At 39.2% G+C, this 19,557-nt stretch overlaps 1 protein-coding gene across 1 annotated transcript in view; it reads right to left on the bottom strand.

Moving 5' to 3' along the window:
• The window catches only part of kcnh8 (potassium voltage-gated channel, subfamily H (eag-related), member 8), a 450,065-nt gene that overhangs the window by 146,669 nt on the left and 283,839 nt on the right, over positions 1–19,557 (bottom strand). Inside the window, exons 6-7 of the mRNA XM_072254419.1 lie at positions 16,960–17,117; positions 2,086–2,293 (exon numbers count right to left, since the gene is read on the bottom strand). Coding sequence (XP_072110520.1) covers positions 2,086–2,293; positions 16,960–17,117 — 366 coding nt within the window. The remainder of the gene's footprint in view (positions 1–2,085; positions 2,294–16,959; positions 17,118–19,557) is intronic.

Here is a 19,557-nt window from a genome sequence, read left to right as displayed (position 1 = left end):
GAGACTGGGGCTGAGAGAGAAATGGATCAGCCATGATGAAATCGTGGAACAGACTCAATGGGCCAAATGGCCTAATTCTGCTCCTACATGTGGAGTTCAGTTTTCTGCCAGTGACAATGTGGATTCCTTAGGCTGCTCCAATTTTCACTCTGTCCAAAGACTTGTTTGTTGCTAGACAAATTGGCACTGCAAAATGACAGGTTAGTTGGCACAATTGAGTTGATGGGAATGTGGGGAAAATCAATGGAATCAGTGTAGGATGACTAAGTGGATTTGCAATGGTCAGTCTGGACTTGGTGGGCTGAAGTGTTTGCTTCCATACTGTATCAATTCATGGCCATAAATTGTCTATATCTACCCTGGGAGACAAATGGACAAATGTCTCCTACTGTGTTGTTATCCTCACAAAATATGATATAATGTAAAAGGAAAAGAAAGTTTCCTTTCTTTTTCCTGAGTAAGGGGGAAGTTTTGATTGTACCAATTTAGGATTTAATGCTGTCAGCAAAGATGTTGAATAGAGTTCTGCATTGGGAAGTAGAGTAAAATTAAATACATGGCTCTGGAGAAAATCATATAGAAACAATGGATCACTACCTCCCCTCCCCAACCCAAGACATAACACACAAGCATTTTATTCAACTGACATAAAATCTCAACGAAATTCAATTCTCAGAAGAAGTTTGCATTCTGAGTGAAATAAAGAAAATGTTGTTGGAACATCTACTCTAATGTGTCCTTTTGCCAGTGAACAAATTGCTTGCTGTGTAAGCTGCCATCATATATAATAGACTTTTACAATGCTACTTGTTCCCATTCATTGGAACTTCCAGCTTACAACTCAATACAATTTGTTTGCGAAGCATTTCAAAACAGAACTTATAAGGGAGACAGAATATCCATATGCATTTCAACCACGTGAAGTTTCCTTTCTTCTGGCAGTGGACCAGTTGGCTAATACCATTTATATCTAAGTATAAATGCTTGCTCTCCTTCACACTGAGAAGATATCAACATCACTAGACATTGTACTTTTGCCCTTTGTAAGCATTGTAAAAAGTTATTTGTTCAAAGTCTTTTCTTCACAATAAGCCAAGAATCTAACATACAATAGAATGGATTCCATTAATTATTTAATAGAATTGAAGAGATTTGGTATGTCAACAAATACACTCAAAAACCTCTATAGTTGTACCGTGGAGAGCATTCTGACGGGCTGCATCACTGTCTGGTATGGAGGGGCTACTGCACAGGACTGAAAGAAGCTGCAGAGGGTTGTAAATCTAGTCAGTTCCATCCTGGGCACTAGCCTACAAAGTTCCCAGGACATCGTTAGGGAGCGGTGTCTCAGAAAGGCAGCATCCATTATTAAGGATATCCAGCACCCAGGGCATGCCCTTTTCCCACTGTTACCATCAGGTAGGAGATACAGAATCCTTAAAGCACACACTCAGAGATTCAGGAACAGCTTCTTCCCCTCTTCCATCTGATTCCTGGATGGACATTGAAGCTTTGGACACTACCTCACTTTTTTTAATATGCAGTATTTCTGTTTTTGTACATTTGTTTAAATCTATTCAATATATGTAATTACTTTACTTGTTTATTTATTATTGTTTTATTTTGTTTATTATTATTATTATTCTCTCTCTGCTCGATTATGTATTGCACTGAACTGCTGCTGCTAAGTTCACGTCACATGCCAGTGATAGTAAACCTCATTCTGATTCTGATTCTGATTTTGTTTTACCCTGAACATGTAGTATACTATAACTCCGCAGAACAACATTTAAAAGATTTAGTTATCACAAGTTAGCAGATGAAATTCGGTGCAAGTTATATTCTCAAACTTCCAGTTTGCTAAAGTGGAGCTCAAATCAGAGAATTAAGAGTATCGTACGTACTTCAGTGTCTGACCTGTTGTCCTTTCAAATATGATTCTAAGTGCAGAAGGTTTCGATTTGTTTTCTTAGCATCATTCAAGAACGGATATACATGTTACCATTGAGGAAGTAGATAAATGATCTGTAATAAATCACTGTTTAAAAGATTGCATTAAAATTGTGCAGCAATGAGAGGACTTACCAATGTCCCATGTATGTGGGTCGTTGCCCTCAATTTCAATCTTGCCAATAACATACCAGATGCATGCCATCCAGTGAGCCAACAATGCAAACATGGACATAAGCAGAGTTAGAACGATTGTGCTGTGCTGAGAATATCGGTCCAACTTCTGCAGTAGTCTTAACAGACGTAACAGGCGCACAGTTTTTAGAAGGTGAACAATTGAAACCTGCCAACAAAAGTGAAAAAACACAGAGGGTCAGCAATGGTTTCACTGTAAGTGATAGGAGAATTAAGGTTGTAAAAGAGTTTATAAGGTTCCCTTATGAAGGATTTATTAATAACAAATGAAATATCTTTACTACTGAAGTATTATTACTGCATTTCCCTTACTCACCTCAGTTAGCGCAAAAAACATTCATAACCACAGCCTCTGAATTCCATTAAACATGCACATTTCTAATACCTCAATTCCATCATTAAATTTTTGAAGCTGATATTCAGTATAATTGCCAAATATTTTAAAAAATGTTGCTATAGCATATACTCTATGAATTACTAAGATTATCCCTCAATAGCATAAAAATATTGGTTGGATTGTCCTTGACTCAACCCACTGCCATCCTCATCCACCTGGACTTCCTCCAGATGTGCGTGGCTAGAAAACCTGACAGGGATTCTGCAAGTTCTGACAAGGACTCAGGTAGCATACCTTCAGGCCCTATCTCTGGAATGCACTGAGAGCATTTGATGACTATCCAAGGCTTTTTAATTGCCTTTAAATATCCGTGATTGCCCGAGACGTTTAAATAGCACATAATTGCAGTTAAATAAAATACACATATTTGTAATTAAAGGTATTAATAACATTTAAGTAATATAAAATGAGTAAGCATGTGACTGCACTTAAGTTTAGCAGAAAAGATCAATGACCCCATTCAGGTGATTGGTGATTGGCAGGCCTCCTGTTCCAGTGCAAAGTTGAGGCATTCTTTAGTGAGTCAGTGCTCTGCTGCATGGTTGGTCAAACAGTGGACCAGAAGGCTTGCCGAGCTGGCATCCAGCTCCTGTTGGGATTCAGCCTTCAGTAGACTTGTGCAAAGTACAAAAACTGCTAAGCTGTGACTGGCCAACAACTGGTCTTTTTCTTTGGGATAATCAGTTATAAAGTGTGCTAGATGTGCAAGTCTTATTGCTGAAACCATTTCAGTGGATATCTTTGGGTTATTGCTCATCATTTTTATCTTAGAATTATAAGGATTATACAGCAGGGGAACAGACTCTCTGACCCACCAAGTCAGTGCAAACAATTAAGCACCATTTACACTAATCCTACACTAACAGTTTTATTTATTCTTCCCACATTTTACTATTATAGAATTTGGTTACAGTCAAAACTCCACTGTCTGCTTGAAGCCTGACCTAATCATTGTCTGTCTAACCAGCTGTCTTTGTTTAGTCTCCACCTTTCCAAGTAATCATTAATTCTCTCCCTCTAATTCTTTTCCAGCATCTTCCCTACCACTGATGTTTGGCTGTTTGTTCATCGAAACTCTTCCATCACACCAATTGATAACTGGTGATCTGCACCATTCATTCTCATTTTTCTCATGATCTGTTGACACTGCTATATGCACAATAAAAATTTGCTATCAAGTAGTGTGGAAAACTTTTCATTGTTTAGATTTCTAGCATTGTTCACATTAAGGAATGCTTTTGAATTCATGCTTGATAGCCAAGCTCTAATTGTAAGATTTTACTATCTTGTTCTGGATTCCCCACCAGAAGAAATATTTTACTGACCATACCAGATCTTCACCATTTTGTGCACCTTGGTGAGATTATTCCTTTGTCCTCTAAATTCAGGAGAAATTGCAGAAAACCTTAACATTAACATTTAACATCTTGAGAACAGGCATCGCCTGTCTGAATCTACTGTTTGCCCTCTCAAAATCCAACCCAGCCTTCTTGAGGTGAGATGCATAATATTTATACAGTTGTCCATTCAGGATCTGACTTAACCTCTATACGTCTGATATAACTTGTTCAGTTCAATAAGCCAGACTACTTGAGACATAGGGATATATGCATTCATGATTTTCATACTTTCCATGCATGAAGCCATTGAATTTAACAGTAATAAAGAGTTTGTTAAGTTTAATGTGCTATTTTATTAATATAAGCCTGTACATTGTTGAAATAAAATCAGAAATGCTGGAAATAATCAGTAGGTCAGGTAGCATCTGTTGAAGGAAAAAGAGAGTTAACATTTCAGGTCAGAGATCCTTCGGCATATCAAAGGGTCTCAGACATGAAATGTTAACTTTATTTCTTTTTCCACACATGCATTCTGACTTGTTGAGTATTTCCAGCATTGTTTTGTTTTCCATTTTGAATTTCTTGCATGTGTTGTATTTTTTGATCAGCAATTATGCTAAGTACATTTTAACAAAGAAGCCAAACAAGGATCTCTGATTTTTATTTCCCTCTTCAGAGCTTAGATCACAAAGGTTGACAATTTCTAACTATCCTAGTTCTACAATGGACTGTCAACCAAGATTATACTCCCACGTTTTGGAGGAGCTGTTCAATTAATAACCTTTTGAATTAAATCTATTGAAGTCAACGTACCAAATTTCAGAAGCTGAATGCAATGTGCAGCTGCTATTACACAATGAATAGGGTTGAATTTCTAAGTAAATATAATATTCAATCCCATATTCCAAAGAAGTAGTTAAATTGGAACCAACATATATATAAAAAAAACTAGATGTTCAATAAAGTGTCTTGACTAAGAGAAAGAAAGTTTGCTGGGAACAATGAAAATGTTGCTTCTTCTCATTTCTGAAACTTCATGTTATAAAAGCTGGATACAACCATGCAGAGAAAGTCTTTGAAATCAGCCAGTCACATGTTGGAATACCTAACATTAAAAGCAAATTTAATATGGAGAACTGCTGAAGAAAGGTCACCCTCTAATCACAACCATTCAAGTTTCATAATCCTTGACATTTAACTGCCTTAACTGCAGGTGGTTGGTGTAAAACAACAGCCCTTTCCTTTGACAAGGCAGCAAAGTTCGAGAATGATAATTTTAGTTCCTAAGAACTGGAATAATAATTGTTTTATGATCAGATAAAAGAAAGATGAAAAATACAGCAATGCTCTTTTCTACTGTGCTAGCATTGTAGTAGTGAAAGTATATTATACTCAGCTATTATGTATTATATATATTATACACAGACGAGAGAGATTGAAGCATCAAGGCGATTGTGGAGGGCGAGCACCAGCTGCCTGTCTTTTGATCACTGAGTATCACTGTGTTATACTACCGGAGAGGGGAGAGCCTGCTGCTGAGCCTGGAGAATGTTGACCAGGTTTTCTGTGTTCTGGACATGGACTATAGACTCTTTTTGTTCATATAGTTTTTTTTGGAGTCTGTGGTTTTTGCCTGATCTTTCTCTTTTTTTGTGTGGAGGGGGCGGATTTGGGGGTTGATATTTTGTCCTTTTTTTGGTGTGAGAGGAGGGATTTAGGGGTTGATGTGCCTGTTCTGCTTTTGTGTGTGTGTGGGGGGGATTTTGGGGTTGATGATCATGCTGCCTTTCTCTTCTTGCTTCCTTGGCTACCCAGAGAAGAGTTTCAGAGTTGCATACTTTGATAATAAATGAACCATTGCACCTTTGAACCTACTTGCTCACACCATGCAGCAAAAATAGAGTAGTTCAGAACTCAGCAGCAAATGATATCAACACGCACAAATATTTTCCTCATACTTATGAAGAAATTAAATGAACGACAGGTATTGAGAATTCAGATGTCCCTTTAAGAAAAGTTCAGTTGATAAGCATTTGTTACCGAGGTTTGGTCACATTTATATATAAAATCAATAATATCAGCAATCAAGAACCAATATTATTTAAGTTAATAATAAAAGTGAAACAAAACCAATATTGAAAGTATGAAAAGGAAATAGTATATTCTGAAAACTTTTTCTGAAACATAAATTATCATGCTTCCGAACAAAAGCATTTTGTCTCAAAACACGAGTCACTTTCATCATACTTTTTGGGCAAAGTATTCTATATCTCAACAACTCTAAGTTTAATCTCCTTCTCCAACCATTAAAAAAGTGATATTAAATTAATGGCATTTACCAAGTTAACAACTTCCATCAGAATCTCTCATCATATCAAACCCTTTAATGATTGACCATTAACTTCTAGTCCGAGTAAAACAGCTCAAAAATTTAATGTTAAGTCAGAAGAAACAGTGAATTTGTTGTACTTATTTGAACTTGATATATTGCTTGTAACCAGAGACAAAACACACACTGTTGACTGCTTTGTAAAATATCTTTCTTCTGTGTCCAAGCATGACCTTGAACTTCTAGCCACCTCAAACTTTAATACTTACTTCCACTTGGATCACCCCCAATATCTTACCTCCAGTGACCAACAAAGGTCAATGTAAGCACAGAGAATGGAAGCTCATTGACAAATTTGGCAATTCAACACAGAGTTCAACCATTTCTGATGGCAGTACTGCTGTTCCCATTTGCACCTTCTCTAGAGCTAGTCTTTTTTCTTTTTGTCCAATCCTATTGACTTGGAGTATCATCTTTGCCATTTACAGTACCTATAAAAAAGTATTCACCCCCTTTAGAAGTGTTCATGCTTTATTGTTTTATATTGAGTCACAGTGAATTTAATTTGAACTTCTTGACGCTGATCAACAGAAAAGACTTTTTTGTGTCAAAGTGAAAATAAATTTCTACAAATTGGTCTAAGTTTATTACAATTACTAATCACAAAATAATTGATTGCATAATTTCTCACCCCCTTCAAGTCAGTAATTAGTAGATGCACCTTTGGCAGCAATTACAGCCTTGAGTCTGTGTACATAGGTTGCTATCAGCTTGGCACATCTGAACACTGCAAATTTTCCCCATTCTTCTTTAAAAAACTGCTCAAGCTCTGTCAGATTGCATGGGGATCATGAGTGAACAGCCCTTTTCAAGTCCAGCCAAAAATTCTCAGTTGGATTGAGGTCTGGACTTTTACTTGGCCACTCTAGGACATTAACTTTGTTGTTTTTAAGCCATTCCTGTGTAGCTTTGGTGTAATGCTTAGGGTCTTTGCCTTGCTGGAAAACAAATCTTTTCCCAGATCACAGTTCTCTAACAGACTGCATCAGGATTTTCTCCAGGATTTCCTTGTATTTGCTGCATTGATTTCACCCTCTATGTTCACAAGCCTACCAGCACCTGCTACACTGAAGCATCCCCACAGCATGATGCAGCTACCATCATGCTTCACGGTAGGGATGGTGTGTTTCTAATGGTGTGCAGTGTTTGGCTTACATAACGTTTAGTGTGATGACTAAAAAGCTCAATTTTGGTTTCATCAAACCATAGAACCTTTTTCCAGCTGATGTCAGAGTTTCTCACATGCCTTCTGGCAAACTCTAGCCAAGATTTCATGTGAGTTTTTTTCAACAGTGGCTTTCTTTTTGTAACTCTTCCATAACACTGCAACTGGTGAAGCACCTGGACCACAGTTCTTGTATGCACAGTCTCCCATCTCAGCCACTGAAGCTTGTAACTCCAGAGTTGTCATATATCTGTTGGTAGCCTTCCTTATTAGTCACCTTCTTGCACGGTCACTCAGTTTTTGAGGAAGGCCTGCTGTAGGCAATTTACAGCTGTGCTATATTAGAAAACCATAGAAAACGTAGAAAAACTACAGCACAGAAACAGGCCTTTTGGCCCTTCTTGGCTGTGCTGAATGTTCTGTCTAGTCCCACTGACCTGCACATGGACCATATCCCTCCATACACCTCTCATCCATGTATCTGTCCAATTTATTCTTAAATGTTAAAAAAGAAGCCGCATTTACCACCTCGTCTGGCAGCTCATTCCATACTCCCACCACTCTCTGTGTGAAGAAGCCCCCCGCTAATGTTCCCTTTAAACTTTTTCCCCCTCACCCTTAACCCATGTCCTCTGGTTTTTTTCTCCCCTTGCCTCAGTGGAAAAAGCCTGCTTGCATTCACTCTATCTATACCCATCCTAATTTTATATACCTCTATCAAATCTCCCCTCATTCTTCTACGCTCCAGGGAATAAAGTCCTAACCTATTCAACCTTTCTCTGTAACTGAGTTTCTCAAGTCCCGGCAACATCCTTATAAACCTCCTCTGCACTCTTTCAATCTTATTTATATCCTTCCTGTAATTTGGTGACCAAAACTGAACACAATACTCCAGATTCGGCCTCACCAATGCCTTATACAACCTCATCATAACATTCCAGCTCTTATACTCAATACTTTGATTAATAAAGGCCAATGTACCAAAAGCTCTCTTTACGACCCTATCTACCTGTGACGACACTTTTACGGAATTTTGTATCTGTATTCCCAGATCCCTCTGTTCTACTGCACTCCTCAGTGCCTTACCATTAACCCTGTATGTTCTACCTTGGTTTGTCCTTCCAACGTGCAGTACCTCACACTTGTCTGTATTAAACTCCATCTGCCATTTTTCAGCCCATTTTTCCAGCTGGTCCAAGTCCCTCTGCAGGCTCTGAAAACCTTCCTCACTGTCTACTACACCTCCAATCTTTGTATCATCAGCAAACTTGCTGATCTAATTTACCACATTATCATCCAGATCATTGATATAGATGATAAATAACAATGGACCCAGCACTAATCCCTGTGGCACACCACTAGTCACAGGCCTTCACTCGGAGAAGCAATTCTCTACTACCACTCTCTGGCTTCTTCCATCGAGCCAATGTCTAATCCAATTTACCACCTCTCTATGTATACCTAGCAACTGAATTTTCCTAACTAACCTCCCATGCGGGACCTTGTCAAAGGCCTTACTGAAGTCCATGTAGACAATAGCCACTGCCTTCCCTTCATCCACTTTCCTGGTAACCTCCTCGAAAAACTCCAATAGATTGGCCAAACATGACCTACCACGCACAAAGCCATGTTGACTCTCCCTAATAAGTCACTGTCTATCCAAATGCTTGTAGATTCTGTCTCTTAGTACTCCCTCCAATAACTTACCTACTACCGACGTTAAACTTACCGGCCTATAATTTCCCGGATTACTTTTTGATCCATTTTTAAACAACGGAACAACATGAGCCACTCTCCAATCCTCCGGCACCTCACCTGTAGGCAGCGACATTTTAAATATTTCTGCCAGGGCCCCTGCAATTTCAACACTAGTCTCCTTCAAGGTCCGAGGGAACACCTTGTCAGGTCCCGGGGATTTATCCACTTTAATTTTCCTGAAGACAGCAAGTACCTCCTCCTTTTCAATCTGTACAATTTCCATGATCTCACTACTTGTTTCCCTTAATTCCATAGACTTCATTCCAGTTTCCTTAGTAAATACAGACGCAAAAAAACCTATTTAAGATCTCCCCCATTTCCTTTGGTTCTGCACATAGCCGACTACTCTGATCTTCAAGAGGACCAATTTTATCCCTTACAATCCTTTTGCTCTTAATATACCTGTAAAAGCTCTTTGGATTATCCTTCACTTTGACTGCCAAGGCAACCTCATATCTTCTTTTAGCCCTCCTGATTTCTTTCTTAAGTATTTTCTTGCACTTCTTATACTCCTCAAGCACCTTATTTACTCCCTGTTTCCTATACATGTCATACAACTCCATCTTCTTCTTTATCAGAGTTGCAATATCCCTTGAGAACCAAGGTTCCTTCTTCCTATTCACTTTGCCTTTAATTCTGACAGGAACGTACAAACTCTGCACTCTCATAATTTCTCCTTTGAAGGCTTCCCACCTACTGATCACATCTTTGCCTGAGAACAACCTGTCCCAATCCACGCTTTTTAGATCCTTTCTCATTTCTTCAAATTTGGCCTTCTTCCAGTTCAGAACCTCAACCAGATCTATCCTTGTCCATGATCAAGTTGAAACTAATGGTGTTATGATCACTGGAACCAAAGTGCTCCCCTACACAGACTTCCGTCACCTGTCCTAACTTGTTTCCTAACAGGAGATCCAATATTGCATCCCCTCTAGTTGGTCCCTCTATATATTGATTTAGAAAACTTTCTTGAACACATTTTACAAACTCTAAACCATCTAGACCCCTAACAGTATGGGAGTCCTAATCAATATATGGAAAATTAAAATCCCCTACCACCACAACTTTATGTTTCCTGCAGTTGCCTGCTATCTCTCTGCAGATTTGCTCTTCCAATTCTCGTTGACTATTGAGTGGTCTGTAATACAATCCCACTAATGTGGCCGTACCTTTCCTGTTTCTCAGCTCCACCCACAAGGACTCAGTAAACAAGCCCTCTAATGTGTCCTGCCTGAGCACTGCTGTAATATTTTCCTTAACAAGCAATGCTACTCCCCCACCTTTCATTCCTCTGTCTCGATCACATCTGAAACATCGGAACCCTGGAATATTAAGCTGCCAGTCTTGCCCCTCCTGTAGCCAAGTTTCACTATTTGCTATAACGTCATAATTCCACGTGTCAATCCATGCCCTCAACTCATCCGCCTTCCCCGCAATACTCCTAGCATTGAAATATATACACCTCAGAAGATTTTTACCACCACTCACAACCTTTCTATTAGTGGATTTGCTTGAACTTTTAACATCATTTATTTTCACCCCAGCCACACTGTCAGCTCTGGCACTCTGGTTCCCATCCCCTTGCAAATCTAGTTTAAAGCCTCCCCAATAGCACTAACAAACCTCCCTGAAAGGATATTGGTCCCCCTGTCGTTCAAGTGTAACCCGTCTCTCTTGTACAAGTCCTACCTGCCCCAGAAGAGGTCCCAATGATCCTGAAATCTGAAACCCTGCCCCCTACACCAGTTCCTCAGCCACTTGTTCATCCTCCAGAGCATCCTATTCTTACCCTCACTGGCACGTAGCACAGGTAGCAATCCTGAGATTACCACCCTTGAGGTCCTGCTTTTCAACTTCCTACCAAGCTCTCTATACTCACTCTCCAGGACCTCCTCACTCTTTCTTGCTATGTCATTGGTACCGATGTGCACCACGACATCTGGCTGATCACCCTCCCACTTCAGAATGTCATGCAAGCGATCAGAGACATCCTTGACCCTGGCACCCGGGAGGCAACAAACCATCCTGGATTCTCTGTCACGACCACAGAACCTCCTATCTCTACCTCTAACTATCAAGTCCCCTATCACTACCGCTCTCCTCTTTTTCCACCCTCCCTTCTGCACTGCAGAGCCAGACTCAGTGCCAGAGATCCGGCTACTGTAGATTGTCCCAGGTAAGTCATCCCCCTCAACAGTATCCAATGCGGTATACTTGTTGTTGGGGGGAATGGCCACAGGGGAACCCTGCTCTGCCTGCCCTTTCCTCTTCCCTCGCCTGACAGTGACCCAATTTCTTGTCCTCTGCTCCTTTGGCGTAACTACCTCCCTGTAGCTACTATCTATAATCTCCTCATTCTCCCGAATGATCCGAGGGTCATCCAGCTCCTGCTCCAGTTTGCTAACGTGGTTTGTTAGGAGCTGCAGCTGGATGCACTTCTTGCAGGTGTAGTTGTCAGAGACACCGGAGGGCTCCCTGACTTCCCATATCCTGCAAGAGGAGCATTCCAACATCCTGCCTGGCATTCTCTCTACTCTAAACAATCTGAACAAAAAACTTACCAGAACCTACCCTGGCCTCTGCCTGTTCTCGCCGAAGCCTGTTCTGCCAAAGCCGTCCCACTCTGACTCAGTCCACTCCGACGATGGCCGCTGTATATGGTGGCCTGCTTTTAAACCTTGGTGCGCCTGTGCAGTGCAGACCTTTCTCCCCGAGCAGTGTTTAAAAAAAAACGACTTTTTCTACCTGATTTCTTCACTCCCTTCTTCTCAGCTGCTTGCTTCGACTGAAACAAGAACCGTTGAAAATTTCTCTTTTTAAACCTTGGCGCATTACGTCACACGCCTGCGCGGTGCAGACCCTTCTCCCCGAGCAGTGTTTAAAAAAAAAATGACTTTTTCTATTCTTTCTATTTCTTGATGATTGACTTAACTGTACTCCAAGGGATATTCAGTGACTTGGAAATTTTCTTGTATCCATCTCCTGACTTGTTCTTTTGAATAACCTTTTCACCCAGATGCTTGGATTGTTCTTTTGCCTTCATGGTGTTGTTTTTCCCAGGATACTGACTTACCAGCAGCTGGACCTTCCAGATGCAAGCGTATATTTACTACTATCAATTGAAACGCCTTGACTGTATACAGGTCTCAAAAAGCAGATCTCCATTTAACTAATTATGTGGCTTCTGAAACCAATTGGCTGCACCAGTGATGGTTTGGTGTGACATATTAAAGGGGGTGAATACTTATGCAATCAATTATTTTGTATTTTATATTTGTAATTAATTTAGATCACTTTGTAGAGATCTGTTTTCGCTTTGACACAAGTCTTTTTCTGTTGATCAGTGTCAAAAAAGCCGAATTAAATCCACTATGATTCAATGTTGTAAAACAATAAAGCATGAAAACTACCGGGGTTGGGGGGGGGTGAATACTTTTTACAGGCACTGTAATTCAATTCCCACATTCTAGATCTTTCGTTTTCTTCCTCTCTCTGTTTTCTGCTTTCTCCCCATCATACCGACTTTTCCCAGTTTAGGTGAGAGGTCATGAATTCAACACGTTCACTCTTTTTCTCTCTGCCCTGGTACAGGTGCTGGTGCTCCCAGCATTTTTCATTTCATTCCAGATTTCCGGAATTCACAGTATTTTCCCCTTGGATGTATTTTGTAATTTTGCATGTCCGAAGTTTTTATGTGAAGTTTCTCCTTTAAAGCCTGAACAGGTCCTAATAGTTAACCACTTGAACTTTATAGTTCCCCAAAACTAATTCAGTGATTAGAAAGCACTATTAACCATGTTGGTTGACTATATTGCAGGCAGGAATGACAACTTCATGCTCTCTATCAGACAGAGATCAACATCCATTCTGGTTGCAGACAGGCATTATATTTTGAACAGCAAACTATCTAAAGCTCTCCTGCACTCTGTTGAGGAGAATATTATGGCAGCAGCACATGCTAGCCTTGGCTGGAAGGAAAATGGGCTTGAGAATCATTGAAGAAGGCACATCAGGGGGAAGCCAACGCCATAATTTACAAATGCTGCTGTGAAATCTTTGGTCAGGAGTAACAGGGACAAGCTAGAGATGACTTGAATTGGCATGGACCACATAACTTTCCAGACATAAGCCAACAAGAGGCAGATGAGAAAAACAAACATAGAAACTTGTGCCAAACAAAAGTCGAATCTCAAGCAGTTGAATATTCTGCCACAGAAAATTCAATGACCTCACACCGGTGCTCAAGGTCCCTGCGTGCATCTTTAAATATCGCATGTACCTACCGTATTTTTTGTCCCTGAGATTTAACTAGTTTCCCAAAATCTTACTCCTCATTTCATTCTTGTAAAAAGATGTGCATAATTCATATTTAATTAACTGGTGGATGCTACTTATCTGATGTTAATGTGCCTTAGCAAACATGTACTTGTACATATGACAATAAATGTCACTTTGACATTTACCAACAATCTCTATCACCTAAGACTCATAACCAGCAAATACATGTTTCTTGTTCATCTCACACATTATGCATTCCCACCAGCCATATGCTCAAAACTCACAATGTGCATAAGCCATCCACCCATGACATTCACACCACCTAAATAACACCCGCTACGAACTTGTTTCTTTCTTTCAGGACTAAGAGAAAACCAAATATAGGTGAATTCAAGTATGGGATAGATGAGGTCTATGACATTTGAAATAATTTGCATTGTATACATCAGTCTTACCCACATTTTAAAAATGCTGCCTTAATTCTGAAACAGCAGATACTTCCACCAGACTGACCTTTAGCTCTCCCTCTCAGCAGAGGACAGGCATACTAACAGTGAAAGGATGCTGTTTTTAAATGTTCAGGTCAGGCTCTGAAGGGTTTTTGAGACCTTAATGTGAATTTTATAAGAGGTATGAGCGGTGGTGAGCTTAAAATATTTCTCTCCAAATCTGAAGGGAGTTGCATTGGAGTCCAGGAAGACTACAAAGTAGATAAGCATTCTAATATAATGGTTCTTGTGGCGGTAAGGAAGACTTCTCCTTCTCTTGACTACTGCCAGAAACATTGCCACAAGATTTTTGACTCTTCCCTCACTGTAGACACCTGTAGATTTGCCTGATGCACTGAGCCTGCATTGTGAATCATTCCCAGGATTTCACTGCAAAAAAAAAATCATAGTTTTGTGAAAGCACAAGCCGCCCAATCTTAATAGCTGTTGGTTGTTTCCCAGTGACTGTGTTTATGCCTGAGAAAATTACGAACAGCAAGTATTATTACTTGCAAGTTGTATTTGTATGTAAAATCCCATCAGCAAAGTGAAAGGGGTTATTATTGAATAATGTGATCTATACAAGTATGGAGATGAAGCATTAATATTTTCCAAGCACCTTGCTACCATACCTAAATGGGCCAGTAACTCACTGCTGTAACTCGTCTTTGGAAAGCAGTGACATAAGATATGCTTGCTCAGTTTTACGTGCACATTAATGTCTGAAAACATGTATTATATCACATTCTGACTACTGCAAAGTCTTCGTTGACATGCAAGTGTCTCAGAAAAATACTAAAGGGTTCAATTCATAAATAAAGCTATTTCTAATCATAGGTAGAAGGATGCCTTTTGAAAGCTACTAACAAAGAAATTATTTTGTGAAATAAGACAATTATTCAAGCCATGTTAGAGTGGTGACTAACATAGGCCAGACCACAGATGGAGTCTGAAAACCTGACGTTTGGAGTAATGAGTTTAGAAATTGTTAATAAAGAGTCAGCACAGCCACTTGGACATCAGCCAGACTTGATTTTCCTGCAGAACCCTGAGCCATTGAAGTTTTACATATTCAAGGCTTCCAAATTTAATCAAACAGGACACAAATTTCTCATGATGTGACTTCTACTGAGTTAATAATAATACCGAGAATCCTGTTGCAGCAGTCTAAGTTGAAAGTCATTTCAACAGAACTGATAAAGATCCTGAATTTAAAAATTCAATAAGCATGGATTAGCTGATCTTTCAATTCCAATACACATTCTTCTCATTTTCTACTGATAGTATTTAGTGTTGAACACATCCATGGAAAAGAGTTATCAAACTCAGTGGTCCTCAACCTCCGGGCCGCGGACCGATACTGATCCGCGAAGCATGCAAAAAGCCGAAATAAACAAGCTAATTAATTAGGTGCCGTCCGACACGTAAATGTCGGCCTAGATCAGAGGCAATGCAAAAAATTGCCTCTGATCTGGGCCGACATTTATGTGCTGGGCGGCACCTAATTAATTAGCTTGTTTATTTTGACTTTTTTCTTAAAGATATGCTGGGTGCGTCCCGGCTACCGCTGCACCCCTACATGCTTTGCGGAGCGGTTTGGTCCGCGGCCCGAAAGTTGGGGACCACTGATCTAACTCATTTAGCAACATGGTTAATCTCTAAGAAGACTCATAAAGACATACGAGACAGCAGAACCTGGAATAAGGAACAAAAAAAAACTGAATCATGCAAAGGAATTCTAAAAGTTGATGAAGGATATATAACATTAGATTTTTGAAACAGCAGCAGTAATGGAGGAAGACTATTGCAGAATACTATTAGAACAATTGATATCTGCAAGATTTTCTTCTTGAATACTTTATACTTACATGGATGAATGCAGAATCAAGAACTCTTAAGGAGATCAACCATCCAGGGAAAAGTAATTGGTTTCATAGATACCCCATCAATCATCCTAGCTATTCATTCCTTCAACCACTGATGAACATTGGCCATAGTATGTATCATTAGGATGATAATACTTAATAATACTGATGAGTGACTCATCAGGGGTACTCTGACACCACCTCTCAAACCGATTAACTCAAACCCATTAAAGGCAAGGACAGGAGATGCATGGGATTACCACCATTTACAGTTTTCTCTCTAAATCACATATTATCATTCATTCATTGTCATTGTGGATTAAGTCCAGAAATGTATCTGTGATAATGCTTTGGGGATACCTTCACTGAAAGATACCAATGGTTCTAGCAGGTGGTTCACCACAGTCTCAAGCGCAAGTTGGGATGACCCTGAGACATTCAAGTTCCAAAGATTAATAAAGCAATTTTAAATGCCCTTTGCCTCATTATGAATTCAAGTATTTCTCCTTCTATGCCTGACAATCAAAATGGAAATCGATAAACTTCAGATTCTGAGAACCTGGTATTTACAGAACTTTTTGACAATAGAAATACTTCTCTCCTCTCTGGTGTAAAAGGGCTGAAATTATCATGTCCAATTGATAGCCCTGATTTTTTCTGTATTATACTTGGGATTAAGGAGGGATTTTTGACAATTCGAAAGGATTGTGCCTAGTTACATTTTGGTGAATTTAAAAGTATAAATTACATAAAACCAAATGGAAGGGCTTTAATGGGATGAACATTTTTTTTATATTGCATTCTATACAATATTTAACAATAACCTCTTTTACTTTGCAAATGGGATTTTACAGAAAAGTACAAATTTCATTTTAAGAATCATAGGGATACAATCAGGAATTATGTGCTAATATCAAAAATATTGTGAAATAAAGTAAGTTTCAAATAACACAACATGGATTATGTTTAACAAAATTTCCAGCAGTGAAAAAAGTTTTAAGACTTACATTCATCTGAGTTTGAGACCTAAGGCTTAAGGAGAGCTAATGACTGCATTGAAGGCCAGAATGAGAGAGAAACTCATTCACAAAACAACGAACAAAAACAATGCAAAGTAAAAAATCGAGTACTTACCACATTCACGTTGAAAGCATAGAGAAGATCAAAAGGAAGTGCAGCAACTAAATCGATGATAAACCATGTTGTTACGTAATGAATACATATACATCGAGCTTCAAATATAACTTGACCAGACTTGCTGACATATGTTGTTCGAAAATTCAAAACAATATCTGTTGTAATAGAGCAGTTTAAAATCCAGTTAGCAGATGTACTACATACTGTTCTAATAGACCTACATGAAAGTCAAATTAAAATTTCTGAGAATTTTCTTACCATCTCTGTAAACAAAATGCTAATGTTAATTCTATATTTTAAAAAAAACTAAAATCATTCATTGTTTTGAATGTTAATTCTATATTTTAAAATTTTAACTCAGTTTTGTTACTTGTATTGAAATGGATTAACTGCACACTATAATCTCAAGTTTAATTAATGTAGGAATAAGCATGTGGCCAAGTGGTTAAGGCACTGGACTAGTGATCTGAAGGTCATGAGTTCGATCCCCAACCGAGGCAGCGTGTTGTATCCTTGAGCAAGGCACTTAACCACACAGTGCTCTGCAATGACACCGGTGCCAAGCTGTATTGGCCCTTGCCCTTCCCTCGCCCTTCCCTTGGACAACGTCGGTGTCGTGGAGAGGGGAGACTTGCAGCATGGGCAACTGACTGTCTTCCATACAACCTTGCCCAGGCCTACGCCCTGGAAAGTGTGCAGATCCATGGTCTCGCAAGACTAACGGATGCCTTTAATACTTTAATTTGGCAATATTTATGGAACACTGTTTAGGTGCTGACGCTGTGAGCAAAATTTATGGATTGAGTAAGTATTATTGTGAACTAGCGATCATAGAAGAAGCAATGTGACTTGCCATGAAAACAAGGTACTCTCATATATTTCATTACCTTATTTTCTGAGGCAGAAGTTTGTCCTCAACCAATGAATACATATTTTGAAAATGGAATACAATAGATTTACTATTATAGTGTTGTTGGATTGAACTCTATAACGTTATTTTCTTTGTAGTTTAACTTTCTTATGCTTGTTTGTATTTTTATATAGTTAGCTATTATATGTATACACACACACATATACTGTTTATGTGTTTTTCGCTAAAAGGCTGTAAAAGGCAAAACTAAAGAAGTTTTAATGGAGCAGTGGCCACATTTTTCATTCATTGCCATTTTGGAATGGTAGCAGTGTTATTTTAAAAGTTGTGTCCCCGGTTTATCTAATCACAAATATTTGTCTCTATTTCCCACAAACAGCCTTTGAAAGTGTTATGGTCTCCCTCATGATTATATATTAGAACATTGTTCAGTTAGTAGAATCAAGGAGCTTGAAGCCATTCATAAAAACGGCTTTGGTTTTAAACATTCTCTTCTATGCACAACAGAACTTCTGTGTCTGAATTGTCACTCCAATTTCTGAAAAATTGTTGTGAAAAGAGGTTGGCTGCTGCAGAGGCAATGAATATGGAAAATAATGAGTTGATGCAGAGGGTGATTGTGCCCAAACAACCTACAGCCCTCATAGGACGCCTTATTTTCACTGCATTCCTGAGTCAAATGAAACTTTCTCCATTTAGTCTCATTTTGACATTCCTCTTGTTTATTCTGCTGCACTCTGTAACCATTTACTCACCTCTTTAACATAACTTTTGTTTCTCCAATACTTGACCTTTTTTTTAACCTATTACTAAAAAACAAAAAAAAAAGAACAGGATGCTGCAAATCTGAAACAGAAGCAAGAAATGCTGGAAATACTCAGGAATTCAGGTAGTGTCTATGGAGAGAGAAAAACAGTTAACATTTCAAGCCAGCGATTTTCTAATTTGTTGATAGCCCTTTGGCCTATCTAATCTATGCCAAACTGTTATTCATGACTAAAGACTTTTCAGTTCCCTTGTTTCCATGAATAATCACATCTGTCAACTTTTGGTTCTGATAAACGGCCATCAATTTATAAACATTGTTTCTCTAGCAAACATGCTGAAGCTGCTTCTATCTGTCTGAGCTGGTGTACGGGAAGAGATTAGCTACAAAGATAATTTACTGATTAATGATAAACACAAGAGAGTCTTCTGATGCGGGAACTCCAGATGAACAAACATAAAATGCTGAAGGAGCTCAGCAGGTCAGGCAGCATCTATGGAAATGAATAAACAGACAACATTTCGGGCTGAGACCCTTCTTCAGGGCTTGGAAGAAAGATGCCAGAATAAAAAGGTTGGGGGGTGGGAGGGAAAGGATGCTATCTGGAAGGTGATAGGTAAAGCCAGGTGTGTGGTAAAGGTCAAGAATCTGATAGGAAGGAAGGAGGGGTCTGAGGGGAAAGTGATAGGACAGTGAGAAGAGGTAAAAAGTCAGAGGGGGGAATAGTGGAAAGAGGTGGGGTGGAATTTTTTTTTAACTGGAAGGAGATAGTAATATTCATGCTATCAGCTTGGAGGCTACCCAGACGGAATATAAGGTGTTGCTCCTCCACCTGAAGGTGAGCTCACCTTGACACAAGAGGAGGCCATGGACTGACATGTTGAAACAGGAACAGGAATGGGAATTAAAATGTTTGACTCCTGGGAAGTTCCACTTGTGGCGGATGGTTTTGAGGTGC

Source organism: Mobula birostris, chromosome 3 (assembly GCF_030028105.1).
Source record: "Mobula birostris isolate sMobBir1 chromosome 3, sMobBir1.hap1, whole genome shotgun sequence".
NCBI lineage: Eukaryota > Metazoa > Chordata > Chondrichthyes > Myliobatiformes > Myliobatidae > Mobula > Mobula birostris.
This window is presented reverse-complemented; position numbering and strand designations above follow the sequence as displayed.